General features: G+C 38.6%; 1 protein-coding gene across 1 annotated transcript in view; it reads left to right on the forward strand.

The window, feature by feature from the left end:
- Window positions 1-26,576, forward strand: part of LOC121386880 (beta-1,3-galactosyl-O-glycosyl-glycoprotein beta-1,6-N-acetylglucosaminyltransferase-like) — a 52,556-nt gene that overhangs the window by 20,574 nt on the left and 5,406 nt on the right. Inside the window, exon 2 of the mRNA XM_041517912.1 lies at window positions 19,718-20,688. Within this exon, the coding sequence (XP_041373846.1) occupies window positions 19,772-20,688 (917 nt within the window). The 5' untranslated portion in view covers window positions 19,718-19,771. The remainder of the gene's footprint in view (window positions 1-19,717; window positions 20,689-26,576) is intronic.

Raw genomic sequence — 26,576 nt, forward strand, 5'->3', positions numbered from 1 at the left:
CCAATAGTTTAAGTTAATAACCGGGGCTTCTAGAATTGTAATAAAATCCACTAGCCATGGGATCAGTGATTTAAAATATTTACTAGCCCTGATTATAAATTCACTAGCCCTACTTTAATAAATACAATCAGATGCAGTTATGTCACCCAGAGAGGGACATAGAGCTTAAAATCCCTTTGATTTGGGTAGGTGTGGATGGGGCAGGAAAGTAATACAATGTATTTACAAAACAGACATAAATGCAGCATTTGACAACTTTGTTTTTTTACTAGCCGTCGGACATGATATTAATTATTTACTAGCCCAACATTGAATATCACTAGCCATGGGAGCGGGCCCTGATACACCAGCAGGAAATTATAATAAATCTAACATGAAGTTGCATCATGGTCATATTATCTTAAGTCACCTTTTTTAGTTGTCTCCAAAACAAACACAACAGAGAAAACCCAAAGTGTTCCTTCATGTATACAAAGATGTGAGAACCGTTCAAATTGACATACATGTATATGCATACATGTTCTTTGTTAAACTACCTCATCCGAATCATAGGTCATGAGAATATAGGTGAAAGGTGCATATATTCAGTTAAAGTTTGTGCACATCCCTACTAGGGCCTCCACGTGTCCAAAATATTGGACTTGAGTACTCGAGGGTCAAACTCGACCCGGATCCGAGTACCCAACACGTACACTAGATGATGATGAGATTAAGGAATAAAGTAAAAGAGCATTATGCATCTTAATTCCAGTGCTGAACATGGATGCCAAATCATGCCATTGTATTGCATTTAAAAACTGATTGATATGTTCAGTGTTGTGACGAACGGCCAGTTTAAAAAGAGAAACTAGCGCATGATCATATAATTATTATGTAACTTATATAGTTGATTATCTACTGCTGAAATTATTGTCCTACATTGCCCATTGTATTATAGTTGATCACTGTCTTCCACCGTGTACGGGTACTGAGTCCTGCGAACGGATTCCGAGTCTTGCTAGACTCGGCCCGTGCCCAAGTGCTCATGGAGACCCAAATCCATACCACGTACAGTATTGGTAATTAAGTCTGTCACAAAAAGTGGGGTGTGTCTGCAGGTTTGAAATTGAGAATTACTGGATGAACCAAAACGTCATGACCAGAATAAATTAAGAGATCAAAAATTAAGATTTAAGCCCAAAAATGCTTCAGACGATTTATGTAATTTAGATGTCATGCCAATTTAAAATGCACTGGACGGTTTGAAAATCAAAATAAAGCATACTTTTAGAGGATTATTTAGCTTGTATTGCGGTTCTTACGAATGTCAATTAAAATGACAGACCCTAGAGTTTAAACACTAAGACATATTTTGCCCTAGACCGGCCTCGGTGGCGTCGTGGTTAGGCCATCGGTCTACAGGCTGGTAGGTACTGGGTTCGGATCCCAGTCGAGGCATGGGATTTTTAATCCAGATACCGACTCCAAACCATGAGTGAGTGCTCCGCAAGGCTCAATGGGTAGGTGTAAACCACTTGCACCGACCAGTGATCCATAACTGGTTCAATAAAGGCCATGGTTTGTGCTATCCTGCCTGTGGGAAGCGCAAATAAAAGATCCCTTGCTGCCTGTCGTAAAAGAGTAGCCTATGTGGCGACAGCGGGTTTCCTCTAAAAAAAACAGTGTCCGAATGGCCATATTAATATTATGTTTGACGTCCAATAGCCGATGATAAGATATACAATCAATGTGCTCTAGTGGCGTCGTTAAATAAAACAAACTCTTTTTTTTCTTCTTTTTTTCACTATTAGAGCAGTTTATGAAACATTACGTATATTTTATTGTTTAGATTATCCATTTCCATACAACAGAAGTGTTTCTGGTCATCCTGGTGTTTCTAATACCACAAAATGCATTTTTTAATATATATATTGACAGGCACCACTAACTTACTAGTAACAACATTATTTCCACGCCTGACATCAGTATAATAGAATGTAAAAATGGACAATATTAGATCGCGTACTTCCAACTGCTTCGTGGAACTCTTTACTTAGGTACAGGTTCTTATGTACCAAATCAATTCCTATTGCCGATAATGTTAACATTTACCAACACTTGTAAAACTTATGTAAGCAGCATATCAACGCACCCAGGCAGTACAACAATAACAAATGTGACACATCACATTTAATCTACCTGCACGAAAATGAGGGGGGGGGGGGGGGGGGGGGGGGGGGGGGGCACCATATAAAGAGATTTAAAGCTGCAGTCCTTGGAATATTTTCATTATTTAAGCATATAATGTAGATGATTTAGTTCTGTTTGGTACATAAAAGGTCCACCACATCACTATAGTTTCGCAGTGCTCGCTTATCTACATTATCTAGGTCAACTACATATGCAATGGCGGCACAGGCGACGAATCGAGCGGATACTTTTGACGATCTCCGTTCATAGCGAACACACACGAGTTTTTTAAAAGTGCATTTGAGCTTGTATTTCATATTTGTACATGCTGTTTTAATGAATGTTTTTATTTGCAACCCTTATTTTGTTTCTTCTGAAAATCGCAATTCTATTTTTGGTTTGTACTGAACTGAACTGAACTGAACTTTATTTACACTCAGGCCGTAGTCTACGGCATATGAGGATATATATACATATAGTAGTCAATATAATTGTAAAAAGATGGTGGGTGTACATAAATGTACATAAATACAATAAATACATATTAATAAATACAACACTGCTTTCAATATCTTGTTCATACTGCATATTTTGTATAGCTCAGTCGGTTGAGCGCTCGCCTGAAGTGCTTGCGTCGCAGGATCGAACCACGTCTGTGGATCCGTTCAAATGATTTGTTTTTTCTTGTTCCAACCAGTGCCCCACAACAGGCCGTGGTGTGTGCCTTCCTGTCTGTGGAAAAGTGCATATAAAAGATCCCTTAGGCCTTACTGCTAATGACAAAAATGTAGCGGGTTGCCTCTGATGACTACAAATGTTTGACATCCAGTAGCCGACGACTAATTAATCAATGTGCTCTAGTGGTGTCGTTAAACAAAACAAACTTTAACTTTAAATAAAAGTGTATTTATTTATTTATTTATTTATAGACAATTGATAATAGTATTTGTACAAATAATCAATGTAACATATTGTTACCAGTCACAGCCGCAGCGGTTTTTATTCCGTAAATTATAATTATTTGACGGAGCACCTTGAACTTTGACATGGAAAATTTTCTTTGGTACAATGCAACCCACAGAGCAACTTATGATACATATATAGCATTTCAGTTAGCTTCCAGAATGCACTTGACTTATATTTACTTGGGCGTATTTAAGTGAATGTAAGATCAAATGTCAGGCTCCCTGTCATTGGCAGAACTTTCTGGCGAAGTCAGAGGTTATTCCCACGACAGGCGTGCTTGAACAGTTCTCTGGTGAAAGCATGTCAAAAATTACCCACACCCACACTGATACACCCATACTAATTAGTATAGTATGTTTAACGTCACCACTAGAGCACATTGATTTATTAATCATCGGCTGTTGGATGTGAAACACATCTTGGTGGTTCTGATATATATTCTTTGAGGAAAATTTAAAATGTGTTTTGTTTTAACGACACCACTAGAGCACACTGATTTATTAGTCATCGTCTATTATATTGCTAGTAATTGTGATATACAGTCTATAGAGGAAAGGTTAAATTGTATTTTGTTTAACGACAACACAATAGCACAGTGATTCATAATCATCGGCTATTTGTTGTGAAATAAATTTGGGTAATTCTGACATATATCAGAGGCGGATCTAGAGGGAACCAGGGGCCGCCCCCCCCCCCACCCTAAATTTTACGACAGTTACAATTTTATTATATATTAATTTTCCTACTCCTCTAAACTTCCCTCAAAGTTCCCTGGGTATTCCGCCTCATGTCACTGACCCCCCCCCCCCCCCCGCCCCTATATAGATTTTCTGGATCCGCCACTGTATATTTTTCGATGAAAATTTGAAGCATTAGAGCATTGGCTATCGGATGTGAAACATGTGGTAATTCTGACGCATAGTCTTACACCACAGCACATTTTAAAACTAAATTTTTACATTGAATTGTCCGACGCGCAAACGCACGTGTTTGGTCGAAACAAAGCCGAACAAAAGAGAAGCACACACTTCCGGTGTATGTCGTTATCGGAACAAACATTAAAGCGACCATTATGATCATACAGGTTCTAATAGACCAAATCAATTCCTATTGCCGATAATATTAACGTTTACTAATAAAACTGATATAAGCAGCGTATTAACACACCCAGGAAGTACAGCAATAAAAAGTGTGGCACCTCAGATCTAATCTACCTGCAAGAAAATGGGGGGCCACATACCATTTAAGAGATTTAATTAATGTTTTTAATAGCAACCGTCATTTTTGCTGAAAAGTGCACCTCGAACTTTGACACGGAACTCTCTTATTTGGTACTATGCAACCTACAGCATGTCATAACTGAGGATGCTGTTCTCGAGAAAGGTAAATTAAAACACATCCAGTGTCATTAAACTTGTAGTAATAGTTAATGTTTGTTTTGTTTAACGACACCACTAGAGCACACTGATTAATTAATCATCGGCTATTGGATGTCAAGCATTTGGTCATTCTGACTCGTAGTCATCAGAGGAAACCCGCTACATTTTTCCTAATGCAGTAAGGGATCTTTTATATGCACTTTTCCAGAGACAGAAAGACAGATACCACGGTTTTTGAGCAGTTGTGGTGCACTGGTTGGAACAAGAAAAAACAACAAACAAATCAGTTAAACGGATCGATTGAGGTAGTTCGATCCTGCCACGCAAGCACCTGAATCGAGCCCTAAGACGGCACTAGTTTAATTTTATGGCATTTTTAACGCGAATATTGATTTTTAAAGGCAAATGCTGGATATGATCGAATGTTTGACTTTCAATAAAAATCCCGACGCTATATAACCGTAAATAAAATGTGCTGAGTGCGTCGTTAAATAAAACATTTCCTTCCTTCTTTCATTCCTTCAATGAAAATCATACATGTAGGTATAGAAATCGAAACACAGTTTATTCGCTTAGACCATATAGGCCTACATGGTACATGAGGTAAAATATAATACAGTTATATATTGTGAGCAAGTAATATTGGATTAATGTTTCCACGGGGAGAACATTATGAAATTATTATATATTATATGTATATACATGTAAATTCACACAATTTCACGTATTCTTTTGAAACTCTGTCTAATATATTCAACATTTTTTGTATTAATAAATTATTATTGTTAAACAATATTTTAATTTTTTTACGCTAGGATTTCTCCAATAGTAGCTAGGTAAATATCTTTTTTAAAGATCATTTAGTGTGTTACATTCAAACAAAACATTTATTTCGTCGCCAATACAGTCTAGGTTACAAACATTGTATAACTTTTCATATCTTGGTATATATAGCCATCTTCCTGTTTCAGTTGGTAGTCTGTGATTACAGTCTAAATCTAGAGAATATAGTGCGTTGTTTCCAAGAAAGAATATTATAATACGTCTCTTATACATGTTCGGGGCGGGACATAGCCCAGTGGTAAAGCGTTCGCTTGAAGCGGTCGGTCTAGGATCGATTCCCGTCGGTGGACCCATTTGGCTATTTCTCGTTCCAGCCAGTGCTCCCAATGGTGTAACAAACGCCGTGGTATGTACTATCCTATCTGTGGGATGGTGTATATAAGAAATCTCTTGCTGCTAATCGAAAAGAGTAGCCCATGAAGTGGCGACAGCGGGTTTCCTCTCTCAATATCTGCGTGGTTCTTAACCATATGTTTGACGCCATATAACCGTAAATAAAATGTGTTGAGTGCGTCGTTGAATGAAACATGTCCTTCCTTCCTTATTCATGTTCAGTTTTAAATGACGTATAAATAATTGCTTTTGGCGACGTTTCAAGAAGACTGTACCACTCCTGTATATGCACATCTTCATAAATCAAGACTAATATTCGTTCCTCGTATTCAGCCTTGATACATGTCGTCTAGAAATCGTGCCACAAAATGCTTAAATTTTATTGGAAGCGATGAGATCTGATTGCAATGAATCGCAACGCTCCTTATAGATTCCCTTGTTATGTAAACTCCATGTTGGCGGGCGAACACTGATATTGCTTTCAAGATTGTCACATGTTACCGATGCTGTGATTGGTCAGCGATGTCATCGTGTAAGGGACATAATCGGTGTTACAAATTTTCTTCCAATAGAGGGCGCTAGTAGTGGATATCAGTAATCTTGACTACATGTATCATTCATTTCAACTTATTTTCGTGCTTATATCCAATTAAGGTTCAATCACGCTGTCCTGGGCACACACCTCAGCTATCTGGGCTGTCTGTCCAGGACAGTTCGTTAGTTGTTAGTTGGTTAGTGGTTAGTGAGAGAGAAGAGGATGTAGTGCCTTACACCTACCCATTGAGCCCTTAAGAACTCGCTCTGGGTTGGTGCCGGTACCGGGCTGCGAACCCTGTACCTACCAACCTGTAGTCCGATGGCTTAACCACTACGCCACCGAGGCCGGTACATGTATCAAGGCTGAATACGAGGAACGAATATTAGCCTTGATTTATGAAGATGGTATATGCATGTCACAATAACATCGTTCAGTCTGGGGCTTTTTAACAGCCACTTTCTATTTATATTACTATCAGACTGCTGTAACCAAATATTGCTGAGACCAGCTAAATATAAAATGTTCTTTACAAACCCATCTGGACCTAAATATATCGTTTGTATACATGCCGAACAAATACAGTCAAACCTGTCTTAAGCGGTCATACAAGGGAGTAGATAAAAGTGGCCGCTTAAGACAGGTGGCCGCTGAGTACAGGTTACCACATGTATAGTCTTTAAAATATCTTCTGTTGTTTCTTGTTTTACCGTCTGTACTGCTAACCAACGGATGTGTGCTTTACAACTGACTATAAATCAACTTTTGACATGTCGTCTCCTTCAGAAATAATGCAAATGGAATGTATTAAATTAACTGTTCTCAAGAAGTTTGTTTTCTTTTTCCATATAATTATTTAATTCCTACTTCATACGGTGTGTTGTCATAGTAAGTAGCCTGGCCAGAGGCAATTAGATGCATTCCTGAGTCAGACTTTCTTAATTGATACACAGAAGAGATGTCATGTCATGTCATGTCATAGGGTTTTACGTGCACATTCAGAACAAGCTGTTGTAGCGCACAACAGAAAAGGTGGGGGGAGGGGAGAGGAGGGACCGCCTGCACTGGCAGGTGCAAGGGAGCACCAGCAGCCCGATCAAATCGGTAGCAGGCGGGTGGGGGTGGTGGTGGTGCTATGGAATTTGAATGGAGCAGTTAAATGCCAAAGAGAAAAGGGTGCGCAATTTTGATTGAGGGAATTTGGCGCAATTTTGAACGGTCGGTTCACTCTCGATTCACTAATATCAAAACCTATATTAGCTCGGCCATTTACCTTTCGACCGACCGTTCAAAATTGCGCCAAATTCCCTCAATCAAAATGTCGGGACTGAATGGGTACTAGTATTCCTGAAGGTGTGAAGATCGGTTATTTGCTGCACCTTATCGCTGTTGTATCCCTTTTTATATAATAGTAAAACTTTACTGTGGCCGCTTAATACAGGTATTTTAGCGATTTGGGATCCGATTTAGGTGGACGCTGGCCGCGTTTGACAGGTGACCGCTTATTACAGGTGCATTTACATTATAAATCATTTGGGAGGAAAAAGGTGGCCGCTTAAGGCAGGTGACCGCTGATTACAGGTGGCTGCTAGGACAGGTTTGACTGTACTTGTATACAATAACTGATAACGTTTGTTCTTTACTATAAATATTCGTTTTCCTGTAACTAATAATTCTACTATATATTTTATATTTTACTGGAAACCTCCCAAGTTCACCATATATCATAAAACTTGGAGTACTGGATCTAACACATAGAATTTGTTTGCAAAAAGGTCACCGGCCTCGGTGGCGTAGTGGTTAAGCCATCAGACTACAGGCTGGTAGGTACAGGGTTCGCAGCCCGGTACCGGCTCCAACCCAGAGCGAGTTCTTAAGGGCTCAATGGGTAGGTGTAAGGTCACTACATCCTCTTCTCTCTCACTAACCACTAACCAACTAACAACTAACGAACTGTCCTGGACAGACAGCCGAGATAGCTGAGGTGTGTGCCCAGGACAGCGTGCTTGAACCTTAATTGGATATAAGCACGAAAATAAGTTGAAATGAAATGAAATGAATGCAAAAAGGTCAAATGAACTTTTCCAATGTCTTCTAACGTTTGAAAACCCCAAACTTCACAACAATATAGTCAAATTTGTAACACCAGACAGCAAAACGAGTTCAGTTGTATATCTACAAGCAAAATATGTCGTCTTGCTTTTTAAAATATGCAATACATTGCTTTAGTCGCTTGTTCTATTAATTTCTTCTTTGCTCCACAGAATCTGCCATTGTAACTAAGTTTAATACCCAGATATACATAGCTTCTACTAGGATCTCAACGAGTACTCGGGCACGGGCCGAGTCTAGCAAGACTCGAGTCCGTGCACAGGACCCGAGTACCCCATGCAAGGAAGAGCACTCTCGTTTAATTATATTTGTTTACATCATTTTGTCATATGCCTGTCGCCGGATACATTATATGGCTATGAGACATGGAGGGGGAAATAAAAGTCGAATGTATGCAATACAATGGTATGATTTGGCATCCATGTTCAGCGCTGGAATTAAGATGCATAATATTATTTTACTTTATTTCTTAGTCTCATTAGGCGTAAAAAAAATAATTGTGTGTTTCCGGTTTCTCGACCGACCCTAATTTTACACTGCGACCCTGAACAATTTTGACTACCAAAAAACCCAAAAAGAACAAAACCCAACATCTACCGCGATTTTTGCAGTCCGCAAACTAGGTTCGTAACACTTCGGTTTAAAAAAAACAACAAAAAAACAACACCATAATTTCCTACCTACCTACCTACCCTATTTTTTCCAGAGATGAAACCTGAAACACACATATTATTTTTTTTGGCCTTATTATCTAGTATAAGACTCGGGTCTGGGTCGAGTTTGACACGAGTGGAATATTTGGGACTCGTGGAGGTCCTACTATCAACTACTTCAATAGCTTCGTCCCTCAAAACAAATATGGATATTCTATTATGTTTTCGTTTAAAAAAATATGGGGCGGGGCGTAGCTCAGTGGTTCAGCGCTCGCCTGATGAGCGATCGTTCTAGGATCGATTCCCGTCGGCGGGTCCATTGGGCTTTTTCTCGTCCCAGACAGTGCTCCACAACTGGTGTAACAAAGGCTGTGGTACGTACTATCCTGTATGTAGGATGGTGTATGTAAAATATTCCTCGCTTGAAAAAGAGTAGCCCATGAAGTGGCGACAGCGGGTTTCCTCTCTCAATATTTGTGTGGTCCTTAACTATATTTCCGACGCCATATCATCGTAAATAAAATGTGCTGGGTGCGCGGTTAAATAAACACATTTCCTTTCGTGTACACACTATCATTATCTTGCTATTTGGATATCTTGCTCTTGTTCTTAAATCCAGCCAGTGCACCACGACTGGTACATCAAAAGCCGTGGTATGTTCTATCCTGTGTATGGTGCATATCAAAGATCCCTTGCTGCTAACCGAAAAGAGTAGCTCATGAAGTGGCGACAGCGGCTTTCCTCTCTCAATATCTGTGTGGTCTTTAAACATATATGTCCGACGCCATATCACCGTAAAGAAAATGTGTTGAGTGCGTCGTTAAATCAACCATTTCCTTCCTTCCTTCTTTTATTCTTGAAATTTCCATTCCTTACAGTATAAACTAAAAACAATAAACAGTGCCAGATTTTGCAGTATTCTCTCCGTTGAACAGTTTGTGATGTCGTTAAACAAAACAAACTTTAACGTACGGTGTGTGTTATTACAAAGAACATATACCTTTAAGAATTCAGATTGCTAGCAAACTATTGAACATTTTGTGATGTCGTTAAATAAAACAAACTTTAACGTACGATGTGTGTTACTAAAAACAGAAACATGTACCTTTAAGAATTCAGATTGCTAGCAAACTATTGAATATTTTATGATGTTGTTAAACAACTTTAACGTACGATGTGTGTTATTAAAAAAGAACATGTACCTTTAATGATTCAGATTGCTAGTAAACTATTGAACACTCTGTGATGTCGTTAAACAAAAACAAACTTTAACGTACAATGTGTGTTATTACAAAGAACATGTACCTTTAAGAATTCAGATTGCTAGTAAACTGTTGAACAGTTTGTGATGTCGTTAAACAACTTTAACGCACGATGTGTGTTATTACAAAGAACATGTACCTTTAAGAATTCAAATTGCTAGTAAACTATTGAACACTCTGTGATGTCGTTAAACAAGAACAAACTTTAACGTACGATGTGTGTTATTAAAAACAGAACATGTACCTTTAATGATTCAGATTGCTAGTAAACTATTGAACAGTTTGTGATGTCGTTAAACAACTTTAACGTACGATGTGTGTTATTACAAAGAACATATACCTTTAAGAATTCAGATTGCTAGTAAACTATTGAACAGTTTGTGATGTCGTTAAACAAAAACAAACTTTAACGTACGATGTGTGTTATTAAAAACAGAAACATGTACCTTTAAGAATTCAGATTGCTAGCAAACTATTGAACATTTTGTGATGTTGTTAAACAACTTTAACGTACGATGTGTGTTATTAAAAAAGAACATGTACCTTTAATGATTCAGATTGCTAGTAAACTATTGAACACTCTGTGATGTCGTTAAACAAAAACAAACTTTAACGTACAATGTGTGTTATTACAAAGAACATGTACCTTTAATGATTCAGATTGCTAGCAAACTGTTGAACAGTTTGTCATGTCGCAATTTACGCACGATGTGTGTTATTACAAAGTAGGTACCGAGAATTCAAATTGCTAGTAAACTATTGAACCTGTCAACAAAAACACGTTATTATGTACCTTTACATTCAGATTGCTAGTAAACTGTTGAACTGTGATTAACGTACGATGCTACCTTGTTTAGTCCAATCTAGACCTATCCCATCAACTGTAAAATAAAAAAAAAAAACCAGGAAGATAAAAGAGAATGACACATTCCACCGAGTCAAAGTTCAATGTGCACCTTATTTTAAACAGCGTATTGTTTTAAACAGGACCCCGCCTACTATTAGCGAGACACTAGACAGGACCTGTTAGAAAGTGTTGTTTCACTTGAGCCACCTCATACGAAACGATCTTAACGCTAAGTTCACCTTAACATGGGCGGATCCAAGGGGGGGACCAGGGGGACGCGTCCCCCCAAAAAATTGTTCAAGTGCCCTCAAACCAAGTGCCCTTTTTGTTTGTAGAATTTTTTTTTTTTTAAGTAAACAATAATTATATTGTAGATAAATGAAATCAAGATTTTCGTGTACATGCGCAAGCTTGCAGATATGTGTCTGTGTTATTGAGTCTCAATGGGGCCCCATTGAGGTTCTAACGCGAGTGACGCCAATTTACTTCATTATTGCTAGTATATTATGACGTAGAACTGTAGGAATTCATATTAATTGTAAATATCAAAACTTGTAGTAAGGTGCCCTTTTGACGAGTCAATGTGCCCTTCTTTTTTGGTCCCCCCCCCCCTAAAAATATTTCCTGGATCCGTCCATGCTTAAGTGCATACGGTACAGTCCCCGATCGGGCCTCTAGCTATCCAGAGGCGGTACCAGGAACAGACATGCTCGAAACCTTAGTGGTATATGAGCATGTTAAAATATATCGGCTCGGCTCGGCATAAAGTACTTGTTCAGTTAAAGGGACATTCCTGAGTTTTATGCATTGTAAGATGTTTCCGACTAATAAAATATTTCTATGATTAAACTTACATATTACACATATTTTCTTGTTTAGAATATCGGTGTCTGTATATTCAATGTGTTTCTGGTCGTCTTAAGAAAACCAAGCTGGATTTTGTCTTCAAATAAAAATAAAAATATATTTAGGAAATAAAATGAAATTTAGCCTAGTACAAATATTAGAACTATCAGAAACACGTTTAATATACAGCCAGTAATATTTTATGCAGAAAAATATATTTTATATGTAATTACAATCGTTAAAAAGTCTCTGTTAGTCGATAATATCTTCAAAATTACAGCAAATTCAGGAATGTTCCTTTAAGTGCACAAGGTACTCGTTCTGTTAAAGGCACAGACTCCAGTTTTTAAACACCATGGCATATTTTTCACTATTAGATCCGTTTGTGATAACTGAAATCAAACATTACTTATATTTTCTTCCTTAGATTATCTATTTCCGTACAGCCGAAGTGTTTCTGGTTATCCTGGTGTTTTTAATTCTACAACATGCAATTTTATACGCCCGCCTATGATGGGTCGTATTATGGTATGGCGTTGTCCGTCCGTCCGTCTGTCCGTCCGTCCGTGCGTCCGGCTTTTAACGTTTTCTTATTCGGACCATATATTGCATATACAGTACCATCAAACCTCACATGTAGGAAGAACTTGGGATGGCGGTGTGTCACATACAATTACTAGGACCTACTTTTCAATCTAGACATTGAATAATACCCGTAAATGTATTTTTTTAAATTCTATGGTTTTTAATATAACAACATGACGAGCGTATCACGCCCGCCTCGCTAGGGCCCCTATTCCACGAAGCGATCTGTAGTCCTACGATCACAGTAACTGCATCTGGCTGTTCACATTTTGCAGTTAAGATGATCTTAGCGCTAACAGATCGCTTCGTGGAACGGGGGAACAACTTGTACTCTTGTTCATATGTGTGGAAAAGCGGCACGGTGCGCCTAAAGCGCACGTGCGCCTAAGAAGTAACTGTTATGAAGTCGAGTTCTGGGTCCCGTTCCACGAAGCGATCTTAGCCCTAAGATCAACTTAAGTGCATATGCTAGCTATGCGTTTACGGTAATCTTAGGGCTAAGATCGCCTCGTAGAATGGGCCCTGGTCTATTTTTAAAGGATATTTCCTTGTTTCAAAATCACAGACTCTTGTTTCACTCTGTTGTAACTTTATCCAAATGTGTTACAGGTTTGTAGATTAACTAAACTTAGTGTCCATTTTTACGGGTTGAAACTAGGGTCTGCAACTTTAATATGCGACTGTAGTCATCAAAAAGCTTCGTTACAATGGAAGCAAACAGGGGACAGTCCCTTTAATGACGACGGTTGCTAGGAAACTGTTGAACACTTTATCACCGTGATATCATCTACGTGTATTTGTTGGGTGTAAATCTAGGTATTTGAATGAAATATCCGTTAACAAAGAGGCAACGCGACACTGATATGGGTTGGGTGGCCAGTGAAAGGCTTTGTATATAGATGCATACCTACGTTCCCAACGTCCTGGTCAGATGATATTTCTGTCATTAACGATAATAGCCTACCATTATCACAAGAATTCTACTCATAGTGTTTACTCTCTCTCTCTCTCTCTCTCTCTCTCTCTCTCTCTCTCTCTCTCTCTCTCTCTCTCTCTCTCTCTCTCTCTCACACACACTGTTTATCACTATTTTTGTCTGTCTCTCTCTCACACACTGTTTCTCACCCTTTCTGTCTCTGTCTCTCTCTGTGAGTTTTTCACTCTTTCTGTCTGTCTCGGTGTGTTCCTCCCTCTCTCTCTCTCTCTCTCTCTCTCTCTCTCTCTCTCTCTCTCTCTCTCTCCTATCCCCTCCCTCTCTCTCTCTCTCTCTCTCTACTCTCCCGAAGGAGGAGAGAGAGAGATCGGGGAGGAACGAGAGAGAGAGAGGAGAGAGGTACGAGTGAGACTGAGGAGAGGAGAGATGGAGAGAGAGGGAGAGAGGTAGATTAGGAAGACTAATAGAAAGGGATGGAACAGGCGCGGGTGCCGAGATAATTCACCAGAGGGGTGTTTAGACAGTGGCGAGTGAAGATTATAGCGAGGGGTTCATCCCCACACACCCTGCAAACGCGCCTGGTAAAATCTGCACATCTAATTACAATATGTAAACGGGTGTGTGTGCATGTCTATAAGTGTATATAATAAGAAGCTGGGTTGCGTCTAGCTCGAGCCACTTCTAGCCCATCCCCTGTTGATATTTGCATATCAATATGGGGAGGGCTAGAAGTGACTCGCGCTACACTGCGTCGTGATGTTGGTGACGTCAGAATAACGCGACGTCTCGCTCGCGCACAGGCATGACAAACTAACACGACTTATTTCTCTGTTAAAACATTTCTCCACAGTCTTCCATGTAATCGATGCCCACTACTCGGCTTTTGTCGTCTGTGCAAAGACCGGCTAGCGGATCAATAGCTATTACTACGTCACAGTCGCATCTTCCCGCCTGGAGTCCAGCGGGGATGTAGAAAAATGTAGTCCTAAAATACAGCCCGTTTTTGTTGGAGGGAAAAAAATGCTTTAGTGGTTTAGAAGTAAGTAAACAAAAATTAAATTGATAGTTTGCATGATTTTGCCTTAGTATCTCATCTAGAAGTTTATTAAACTTGGAAATAACTCTGTTGTGTTTTCAGATTTGCGGACGTAGGAGACCTATATATCGGTGGTTTTACTGTCGCAAATTGAGTTTCAATGGCAACGCGTCAGTGGAGCCAATAAAACTGAATTTTTGTGACAGTAAAATCATTGATAATAAGATATACGTCCGCACATCGGAAAACACAGTAAGATTATTCCTATTCTAATTTCAGCTGGGTTTTTGTTGTTATTGGTTGGTTTGTTTGGGGTTTTTTTTGTTGTTGTTGGGGTTTTTTTTTTGAGGGGTGGGGTTGTTTTGGGGTTTTTTGCTGGGTTTTTTCTTTTCTTCTTTCTTTCTTTTGGGGGTGGGGGTTGGGGGGGGGGGGGGGGGTCTGAAACAAACCATAACTGATTTTCCTGAGAATTTTCAATAATTAAAGTTCCGTTACATGAAACGTCATCCCATTAGTCCAGACGTAGCAACGGGATTCTGTTCATTTCTCGATGAACGATTACCATTTGTGACACCCAATAGCCGATATGTATTGTTGTGCTGGGGTCTCGTTAAACATTCATTCATTCATTCATTCATTACTCGATGAACGTAAAAAAAATACGTAGGGAACATCATAGGCTACCTGAAGACGTAATTTTAAATGGATAAGTTGTTTTATTGAGCGTTATTGTTTATGGACCAAAAATAATTCAAAATGAAGTATGAAGTTATAGTGTTATTATTAGCAAGTATAATTTAAATTTAATTATAAGTATTGTTTGTTTCTTTTACGTTCATCACAGTTTGCGGATGCTGGTTTTTCGTTCATACTCCGATGAACGTAAAAGAAATAACAAAAAATCCTTAATTACAGTCAGTGACGTCATTAAGTAATGTAAACCTGGCATCTACGATAAATTAGTCTCTTACCTTTCATTACCTTGGGGTGGGGGGGGGGGGGACGTAGCCCAGTGGTAAAGCGCTCGCTCGATGCGCGGTGGGTCTGAGATCGATTCCCCTCGATGGGCCTATTGGGATATTTCTCGTTCCAGCTAGTGCACCACGACTGGTATATCAAAGGCCGTGGTATGTACTACCCTGTCTGTGGGATGGTGCATATAAAAGATCCCTTGCTGCTAATCGAAAAGAGTAGCCCATGAAGTGGCGACAGCGGGTTTCCTCTCTCAGTATCTGTGTGGTCCTTAACCATATGTCTCACGCCATATAGCCGTAAATAAAATGTGTTGAGTGCGTCGTTAAATAAAACATTTTCTTCGAAATAGTCCAATGGACCCACCGATGGGGATCGATCCAAGACCGACCGCACATCGAGCGAGTGCTAAAATACCACTGGCCTACGTCCCGCCCAGATGGTAGCAGGTCACATATATCGCAAACCTCTATAAAGCGATCTTTTTCTTTTCGTTTGGCGACTAAAATACATTTTATACGGTCCCCCCGCCCCCCAATCTTGATATAAACAGATCAGTAATAGTCGTGCTAAGGGACAACTGTGGCGAAATAAGTCGCTGTAAACCGCTAAACGTCGCTTTGTTAAGCGCATAGACGAAATCCACTTCGCCTTCGATTTCGCGGATATAAATATCATTACAAGATCGATAATATGATCACCACGGAAACAGACCGCAAAAATGTTTTCGCCAAACGGTCGAAGTATATATTATCATAGTAAATGATATCTAAATAGTTATAAAACCTTATTAAACACTTTATTTAAAAGCGAAGTAAAAGTTTGTAACAAAACATTACAATCGTGTCAATAACTAAAACAAAAAATGAAAAGCTGAGCACGTGATTAACATAGATTGGGATCTCTGTCAACTTTTTTTTCTAATGTAGCACGCAAACATATCGTTGGCATAAAGTAGAAAACCAGTTACCTACCGGCGAATCCCGAATATATACGAAGATTTCCGAATGTATTACTTGCGATGATACGACTACGAAAGAAAGAAAGAAATGTTTTATTTAACGATGCACTCAACACATTTTATGTACGGTTATATGGCGTCAGACATATGGTTAAGGACCACACAGATTTTGAGAGGAAACCCGCTGTCGCCATTACATGAGCTACTCTTTCCGATTAGGCCATCGGTCTACAGGCTGGTAGGTACTGGGTTCAGATCCCAGTCGAGGCATGGGATTTTTAATCCAGATACTGACTCCAAACCCCGAGTGAGTGCTCCGCAAGGCTCAATGGGTAGGTGTAAACCACTTGCACCGACCAGTGATCCATAACTGGTTCAACAAAGGCCATGGTTTGTGCTATCCTGCCTGTGGGAAGCGCAAATAAAAGATCCCTTGCTGCCTGTCGTAAAAGAGTAGCCTATGTGGCGACAGCGGGTTTCCTCTAAAAAAACAACCAGTGTCAGAATGACCATATGTTTGACGTCCAACAGCCGATGATAAGATAAAAAAATCGATGTGCTCTAGTGGCGTCGTTAACTAAAACAAACTTTACTTTTTGCAAGATGTTTCCGACTAATAAAATATTTCTACGATTAAATTACATATTAAATATATTTTCTTGTTTACAATATCAGTGTCTGTATATTCAATGTGTTTCTGGTCGTCTTAATATTTGTAAGAAGCCCAAACTGGATTTGGTCTTCAAATAATTTCGTACGTACGAAAAAAAAAATATTTTAAGAAATAAAATTAAATTCAACCTAATACAAATATTAGAACAATCAGAAACACGTTTAATATACAGCTTCTAATATTTTATGCAGAAAAATATATTTGATATGTAATTACAATCGCTAAAAAGTCTCTCTTAGTCGATAACATCTTAAAAATTGCAGCAAACTCAGGAATGTCCCTTTAATGCAGAAAATATAAATTTATATCTTTAAAACAATGATTCAGCGTGAAACTTGGCGAGAATAATACACGAGTATAATATACTTTTTATGAACATTTTAAATCATTAGCTTTTAGTGGTGAAATAGAAGGCCCAGATGTTATAAATATTGACTCTTTTGACAACATTGATCAACCTGTGTTTGTAGAACTGGACAAAGATATCACTATCACGGAAACTGAAAACGCTATAGGCAAATTGAAACGATCTAAAGCACATGGTCCTGATTTTCTTATTAACGAATATTTTATCGAATACAAATGCTGTTTTCTCCCTATATTACATAAGATGTTTAATTGTATTTTAGCTACTGGTTATTTTCCTAAAGGATGGTCTTCAGCTGTAATTGTCCATATCCTTAAGAAAGGTGACATATCTGATCTTAACAATTATCGTGCTATTAGTTTAGTTAGTAACCTAGGTAAATTATTTACTCATATTTTAAATGAAAGACTGCTTTCATGGTCTTCGGCTAATGATATAATCTCTGATGCACATTCGGATTCCAGCCAAGAAGAGGAACCCGTTGATGCCATATTCTCATTACATGCTATTTTTACAAAAACTTTGGTCTTCGTAAAAAGAGGTTATATTGTGCATTTGTTGATTTTTAAAAGGCTTTTGACTCTATTGATCGTCAAAAAAGTATTGACTTCATAAACTCATTAAGGCTGGTGTCAAAGGAAAAACTTTTAACTGTTATTTATTCACTGTATCCCAATGTGCGTAGTTGTATAAACATATAAGGTTATATATCAGATTATTTTGCCAACAATTTGGGTTTAATGCAAGGCGAAGTGTTATCACCTATTTTTATTTTCCTTTTTTATTAATGTTTAGAAGGTTACCTTTATAGAAAAGGGTTTTTTATCATATGAATGTAAAGATATTACTCTATTTTTATTGTTGTATGCAGATGATTGGATTTTTCTGAGGTCTGTTGATGGTTTACAGCAAATGTTGGACTGCTTATATGAATATTCAAACCAATGGGGTATGGGAGTTAACTTAGAAAAGTCAAAAGTAATGATTTTTTAGAAATGCTTGGAAAAATTAAAAATGGGGGGAAAAAAAAATGGTTTTATAACCATAAAGTTTTAGAAATAGTGGATAAATTCCCCTATTTGGGTTTCATTTGCATTAGAATAAACAAGTTCACAGTTTTGCTGAAAAACATCTAGCAGATCAAGGGGAAAAAACGCAACGTTTGCAGGTCGTGTTCCAATACAAAATCTTTATACTTAAATATATTGAAACTTTGATATTGTTCGACTGTTTTATATCACTACTAGTATCTGTTATGCCTCTGAAGTTTGGGGTTTCCACAAAGGGGACACACAATAAGAAAAGCTTCACCTCGATTTTGTAAAAATTACTAGGTGTAAACCAATCCACTAATAATTCCCTGATATATGCTGAACTGGGTCGTGTACCATTATTCGAGTCAATAGAATATTCAGTATGATAAAGTATTGTACAAAATTTTAAACTGATAATTGCATTATTAAAAATTATTACTTACATCTATATGATTTGTGTTGAGGTTCAAAATGAAACAAATTGGGCTTATTATGGTCAAATATGAACTGACTAGGTTATATTTTGGAGTTATGGCTAAATCAACATATTGATGCTTCTAAACTTACCTGTCATTAAGCAAAGACTGGTAGATCAAGCACAACAGGTAACTAGAGGTCAGATCCACGTCTCTCCAAAATGTTTTTATTATAGATATTTCATTGATGGTAACATATATGGTCTGCAATACTACCTTAGTAAATACCTTCCTGTACATTTTAGAAAAAAATTTACTAAATAGTCGCCTATAAGCCCATAGTCTAGCCATTGAAACTGGCAGATATACAATATTGATAAATCAGAAAGAAAATGTTTTAAATGTGCTGATGAAATTGAAGATGAATATCATTTTATATTGGTTTGTCCATTATATAACAATTTAAGAATTTCACTTATTAAGCCATATTATTGGAAAAAGCCTTCTGTCTTTAAATTTATTCAGCTGCTTACTGTACATAATATTAAGCAAATGCGCAATTTAGGTCAATATTTATATCTTGCTGCAAATTTTAGAAACAGCTGTATTTAATAGGGTTTTTTATGCACTCTCCACAGCTCGTATAATATAATTCTATCAATGTATGTACATCACCACTGTTTACCTGTATGTATATATCATTATTCTGTACTGATGAGCTTTCAGCTCAAAGTCAATAAAGAAATTGAATATATCAAAATGTAATTTTTTCTTTTTGGTCTTTTTCTTTACAGACACCTTCCAGGGTAGTGTTCACCTATGTTCACGGATGGACGCGTCGGCTCAGAATGTCGTCCAAATTGTCTGTCTTCGGCAAGCTGGCGTCTTTCAAATATATCCTCATTTCTGTAATAATTGTGACGGTTGTGACGCTGTTTATCCTCACAACCTATGGACCGATGGGCGCTGTTTCACATCAGATGGCGTCACTGAGGCGGTCACGTGTCAAATTTAAAGCTTACGAGGTTTTGTACAGAAACGATACATTCCGCTTATTCGGGCGATATTTAGATAAAGACACGAAAGCTTCTAGTGACGTCTTTGAAATTGAAATTGACCAGTCAACAGTTGAAAAGTTGAAGTTGCAATTCGTACTAGAAAAGCGGAAAAGCTATCCTTTTGGTGAAATAAAAGTCGAAAAAGTAAACTGTCGCGCACTATTTGATGGAAATCAGGAAGAGCAGAATAAAACAAGGGAGATAATGGCGGGATACAATAAAACTTCAAGGTCACCTGACCTCTACGTGGAGGACACACTGAACTGTAAAAGCTTCAAACAGAAACGGGGTTACGTCACTTCCTCTTTAACACCGGAAGAGGAGAATTTCCCTATCGCTTTCAGCATCCTCATGTTCAAAGACGTCGAGCAGACCGAACGTCTCTTGCGCGCCATCTACCGGCCGCAGAACGTCTACTGCATCCACGTAGACAGCAAGGCGCACTCTGACGTCAGAAAGTCTATGACGTCAATATCGGCCTGTTTTGACAACGTGTTCTTGGCGTCTCGCTCGGTGGACGTGCAGTGGGGCACGTACACGGTGCTGGAGCCGGAGCTGGTGTGTATGAAGGACCTGTGGCGGTACAAGAAGTGGCGATACTTCATCAACCTCACTGGCCAGGAGTTCCCGCTGAAGACCAACAGACAGCTGGTCGAGATCCTCAAGGCGTATAACGGGGCCAACGATCTGGAGTCCACTATAAAGAAGTAGGCTATTCTCACAAGCACTTGACACAAAATTATTCAGTTGCGGATCGTGGGGGAGGGCAGTTATAATTTTATTATATATTAAATTTCGCTTTTTTTACAATCCCCCTCCATACCTCCCCCAAAGTTACCTTGGAATTCCGCCTCAAGTCATGGGGCCCCCTCTAAATGGATTTTCAGGATCCACCACTGTTATTGTATATAAGGAATAACTGGTTACTGTCTTAAGATATCGGCTTTATCCTGCGAGGCCATTGGGCTATTTCTCGCCCCAGCCAGTGCACCACAACTGGTATATCAAAGGCAGTGGTATGTGTTATCCTGTCTGTGGGATGGTGCATGTAAATAAAATGTGTTGAGTGCGTCGTTAAATAAAACATTTCTTTCTTTCTTTCTGTTGTCGTGCATACCAGAATCTAGACCTTACAAATGGCCACTTTAACCTTTAATAACTATTTAATGTCTTTTTTTCTTCTTTATGTACATCTAAAAACAACCACCAACCCAACATAATTACATCCATTCCAGTGGCGTAGGAAGGTGCCAAAAAATGTGTGTGTGAAAATTTCACTCTAAAATGTGTTATCGTCACTGTAGAAAGTGGTATCGTCACTGTAGAAAGTAGAAAGTGTTATCGTCACTGTAGAAAGTGTTATCCATTCCGAGTTTTCGCTGTAAATTTTTATCATCCATTAAAGGCTTTTTGTAGGAGATATCGCTGGCACTATAATTTTGCTATATCTCCTGTGATATTTCCTTTGGGGATATCGCTTCTTTTGTTTGCGTCACTGTGCATGTTTCAGCGCTATTCAGCGTCATTAGTGACGTCACGCAACTGTTGTTCTACTAGTTAACGAGTCTACCGCTGCCAAATAAATTGTCGCAAAGAATGATAATGGATGATAAAAAGAATACCCCTCGTGTCTTGTGATATCATAATTTATTAGCACTCGTTGATAAAAGTATAAAAATCCTCGGCAAGCCTCGGCTTTCATACTTTTATCAACTCATAAATTATGATATCTCAAGACACTCGGGGAGTATCCTCTATATCTTCGACGTCAGAGAGTGATCATAACCGTCTAAATGTCTAGAGTATTCAAGCTAGGCCCAGCTGTACACACATTTAAATTCTGAGCCAGCAATTGTAAGTTTTAATTAAAAGATATTGCCCCTTTAACGAGCAAATACGTTTATAAAAATCTGAAAACCCGATCATCTAGACGGTCTCATTAAGTTAACTACTTGCATGCAAATAATTGTATGGCCTATTAGTTGTTAACCATATATGTTTTACTATGTAATGTACATACATGTAATTGTTATTGTTTTTGTACCTGCTCCTTGTGAGTGTTATGTACAATACGTACAGGGTTTCTGCCAGAGGGTAAAACAGGTACGGCACCATACCCAAATGTTTTTTGCATGTGTGTGTGTGTGTGTGTCTATATATATATATATATATATATATATATATCTTTAACCTTAACCCTAACTTTAACCTTAACCCTAAACGTAACTCCCCCCCCCCCCCCCCCCCCCCCCCGCCATACCCCATGTTGACTGTGGTTGCATTCAGTTCCATAGCGCCATAACAAAGATTTCTTTGTGACAGAAACACCACATTATAGCTTTAAAGTAAAGTGTAAAACATATACTGGAGATTGCACCTTTAACGATAAGTAACCAAACAGAATAGCCACAGGCACTTGACACAGATTGATAAACACTATCATGCTATAAGTAAAGCCTATACATCAGGGGCGTAGCGTGATCTGGACCTGGGGTGGGGTGGGGTGGGGTTCGAATGTGAACCAAGTGGACCCTTTTTCTATTTGTTTTTGCATCACCAGAAACGCCATATATGTATAAATCTGTACGTTTTAGTTCTGAAAGCGGACCATTCGCTTTTGGGGGGGGGGGGGGGGGGGGGGGTCGCCCATATACATGAATAAAATTCTAAATTGTTGTATATTGGTAAATTTGAGATATTTTCACAATATTTTGCTTATACTCTGTTTAACGAGTAATTACATATACCAAAAATTTCTATCCCTACTATATAAAATATATCTCCATTACAACCTTCGCAGGATAAGAAGGAAGGAAGGAATGTTTTATTTAACGATGCACTCAACACATTTTATTTACGGTCATATGGCGTCAGACATATGGTTAAGGACCACACATATAGTGAGAGGGGAAACGTCCTGCCGCCACTTCATGGGTTACTATTTTCGATTAGCAGCAAGGGATCTTTTATTTGCGCTTCCCACATGCAGGATAGCACAAACCATGGCCTTTGTTGAACCAGTTATGGATCACTGGTCGGTGCAAAGTGGTTTACACCTACCCATTGAGCCTTGCGGAGCACTCACTCAGGGTTTGGAGTCGGTATCTGGATGGTCATTTGTAAGGTCTAGATTCTGGTGTACACGACAACAGATGCCTGGTCCTTATAATTCTAATCAGGGCGAGACGTAGCCCAGTGGTAAAGCGCTCGCTTGATGCGCGGTCGGTTTGGGATTGATCCCCGTCAGTGGGCCCATTGGGCTATTTTTCGCTCCAGCCAGTGCACCACGACTGATACATCAACGGCCGTGGTATGTGCTATCCTGTCTATGGGATGGTGCATATAAAAGATCCCTTGCTGCTAATCGAAAAGAGTAGCCCATGAAGTGGCGACACCGGGTTTCCTCCCTCAGTATCTGTGTGGTCCTTAACGATATGTCCGACGCCATATAACCGTAAATAAAATGTGTTGCGTGCGTCGTTAAATAAAATATTTCCTTCTAATTCTAATCCTTCTTATGGACATATAATTCTAACCGATTGTGTTAATGAACTTTGATTGGTTCGTGTAAACCGATTATATCTGATGATTGATGATGGAATTCCAGCTGATTCCCAACATTAAAGAGACATTCCTGAGTTTGCCGCATTGTAAGATATTTTCGACTAATAAAATATTTCTACGATTAAACTTACATATTAAATATATTTTCAGATTTAGAATGTCAATGTCTGTATATTCAATGTGTTTCTGGTCATCTTAAAATGTGTAAGAAGCCGAAACTGGATTTTGTCTTCAAATAATTTAGTACGTATGAAAAAGTATATTTTTGGAAATAAAATGAAATTTAAACAGTACAAATATTAGAACGACCAGAAACACGTTTAATATACAGCTATTAATATTTTATGCAGAAAAATATATTTGATATGTAATTACAATCCTTAAAAAGTCTTTGTTAGTCGATAACATCTTAAAACGTGCAGCAAACTCAGGAATGTCCCTTTAATAAAAACGGCTTTGAATATTATCATTAGCACCCAGGGGCGTAGACTGGGGTGTTCGGACGACCTTCCCAACCCCACCCCCGCTGAAGCAAATGGTCCACTTTCAGAGCTAAAGCATACACGTTTATACAAATGGAGTTTCTAGTGGTGCAAAAACAAAATAGAAAAAGGGTCCAACTTGGTTCATATTCGAACACGCACACATACACACACATACACACACACACACATACACACACATATACACACACACATACACACATACACATACACACACACATACACACACACATATACACACACAGACACACATACACACACACATACAGACACACACAGACACACACACATACACACACACACATACACACACACACACACACACACACACACACATACACACACACATACACACATACACACACATACATATACAGACACATACACACACACACATACACACACACACATACACACACACAGACACACACAGACACAGATACACATACACACATACACACACACACACATACACACACATACACACACACATACACACACATACACACACATACACATACACACACATACACACACACACACATACACACACACACACGTAGTTATAATTTTATTATATATTAAATTTCGCTTTTTTTACAATCCCCCTCCATACCTCCCCCAAAGTTCCCTTGGAATTCCGCCTCAAGTCATGGGGCCCCCTCTAAATGGATTTTCGGGATCCACCACTGTTATTGTATATAAGGAATAACTGGTTACTGTCTTAAGATATCGGCTTTATCCTGCGAGGCCATTGGGCTATTTCTCGCCCCAGCCAGTGCACCACAACTGGTATATCAAAGGCAGTGGTATGTGTTATCCTGTCTGTGGGATGGTGCATGTAAATAAAATGAGTTGAGTGCGTCGTTAAATAAAACATTTCTTTCTTTCTTTCTGTTGTCGTGCATACCAGAATCTAGACCTTACAAATGGCCACTTTAACCTTTAATAACAATTTAATGTCTTTTTTTCTTCTTTATGTACATCTAAAAACAACCACCAACCCAACATAATTACATCCATTCCAGTGGCGTAGGAAGGTGCCAAAAAATGTGTGTGTGAAAATTCCACTCTAAAATGTGTTATCGTCACTGTAGAAAGTGTTATCGTCACTGTAGAAAGTAGAAAGTGTTATCGTCACTGTAGAAAGTGTTATCCATTCCGAGTTTTCGCTGTAAATTTTTATCATCCATTAAAGGCTTTTGTAGGCGATATCGCTGGCACTATAATTTGCTATATCTCCTGTGATATTTTCCTTTGGGGATATCGCTTCTTTTGTTGCGTCACTGTGCATGTTTCAGCGCTATTCAGCGTCATTAGTGACGTCACGCAACTGTTGTTCTACTAGTTAACGAGTCTACCGCTGCCAAATAAATTGTCGCAAAGAATGATAATGGATGATAAAAAGAATACCCCTCGTGTCTTGTGATATCATAATTTATTAGCACTCGTTGATAAAAGTATAAAAATCCTCGGCAAGCCTCGGCTTTCATACTTTTATCAACTCATAAATTATGATATCTCAAGACACTCGGGGAGTATCCTCTATATCTTCGACGTCAGAGAGTGATCATAACCGTCTAAATGTCTAGAGTATTCAAGCTAGGCCCAGCTGTACACATTTAAATTCTGAGCCAGCAATTGTAAGTTTTAATTAAAAGATATTGCCCCTTTAACGAGCAAATACGTTTATAAAAATCTGAAAACCCGATCATCTAGACGGTCTCATTAAGTTAACTACTTGCATGCAAATAATTGTATGGCCTATTAGTTGTTAACCATATATGTAATTGTTATTGTTTTTGTACCTGCTCCTTGTGAGTGTTATGTTTTTGCATGTGTGTGTGTGTGTGTGTATATATATATATATATATATCTTTAACCTTAACCCTAAACGTAACTCTGTTTTTCTGGGGAAGCCCCCCCCCCCCCCCCATACCCCATGTTAACTGTGGTTGCATTCAGTTCCATAGCGCCATAACAAAGATTTCTTTGTGACAGAAACACCACATTATACCTTTAAAGTAAAGTGTAAAACATATACTGGAGATTGCACATTTAACAATAAGTAACCAAACAGAATAGCCACAGGCACTTGACACAGATTGATAAACACTATCATGCTATAAGTAAAGCCTATACATCAGGGGCGTAGCGTGATCTGGACCTGGGGTGGGGTGGGGTGGGGTTCGAATGTGAACCAAGTGGACCCTTTTTCTATTTGTTTTTGCATCACCAGAAACGCCATATATGTATAAATCTGTACGTTTTAGTTCTGAAAGCGGACCATTTGCTTCGGGGGGGGGGGGGGGGGGGGTCGCCCATATACATGAATAAAATTCTAAATTGTTGTATATTGGTAAATTTGAGATATTTTCACAATATTTTGCTTATACTCTGTTTAACGAGTAATTACATATACCAAAAATTTCTATCCCTACTATATAAAATATATCTCCATTACAACCTTCGCAGGATAAGAAGGAAGGAACGAAGGTTTTATTTAACGATGCACTCAACACATTTTA

This window comes from Gigantopelta aegis, chromosome 12 (genome assembly GCF_016097555.1).
Source record: "Gigantopelta aegis isolate Gae_Host chromosome 12, Gae_host_genome, whole genome shotgun sequence".
NCBI lineage: Eukaryota > Metazoa > Mollusca > Gastropoda > Neomphalida > Peltospiridae > Gigantopelta > Gigantopelta aegis.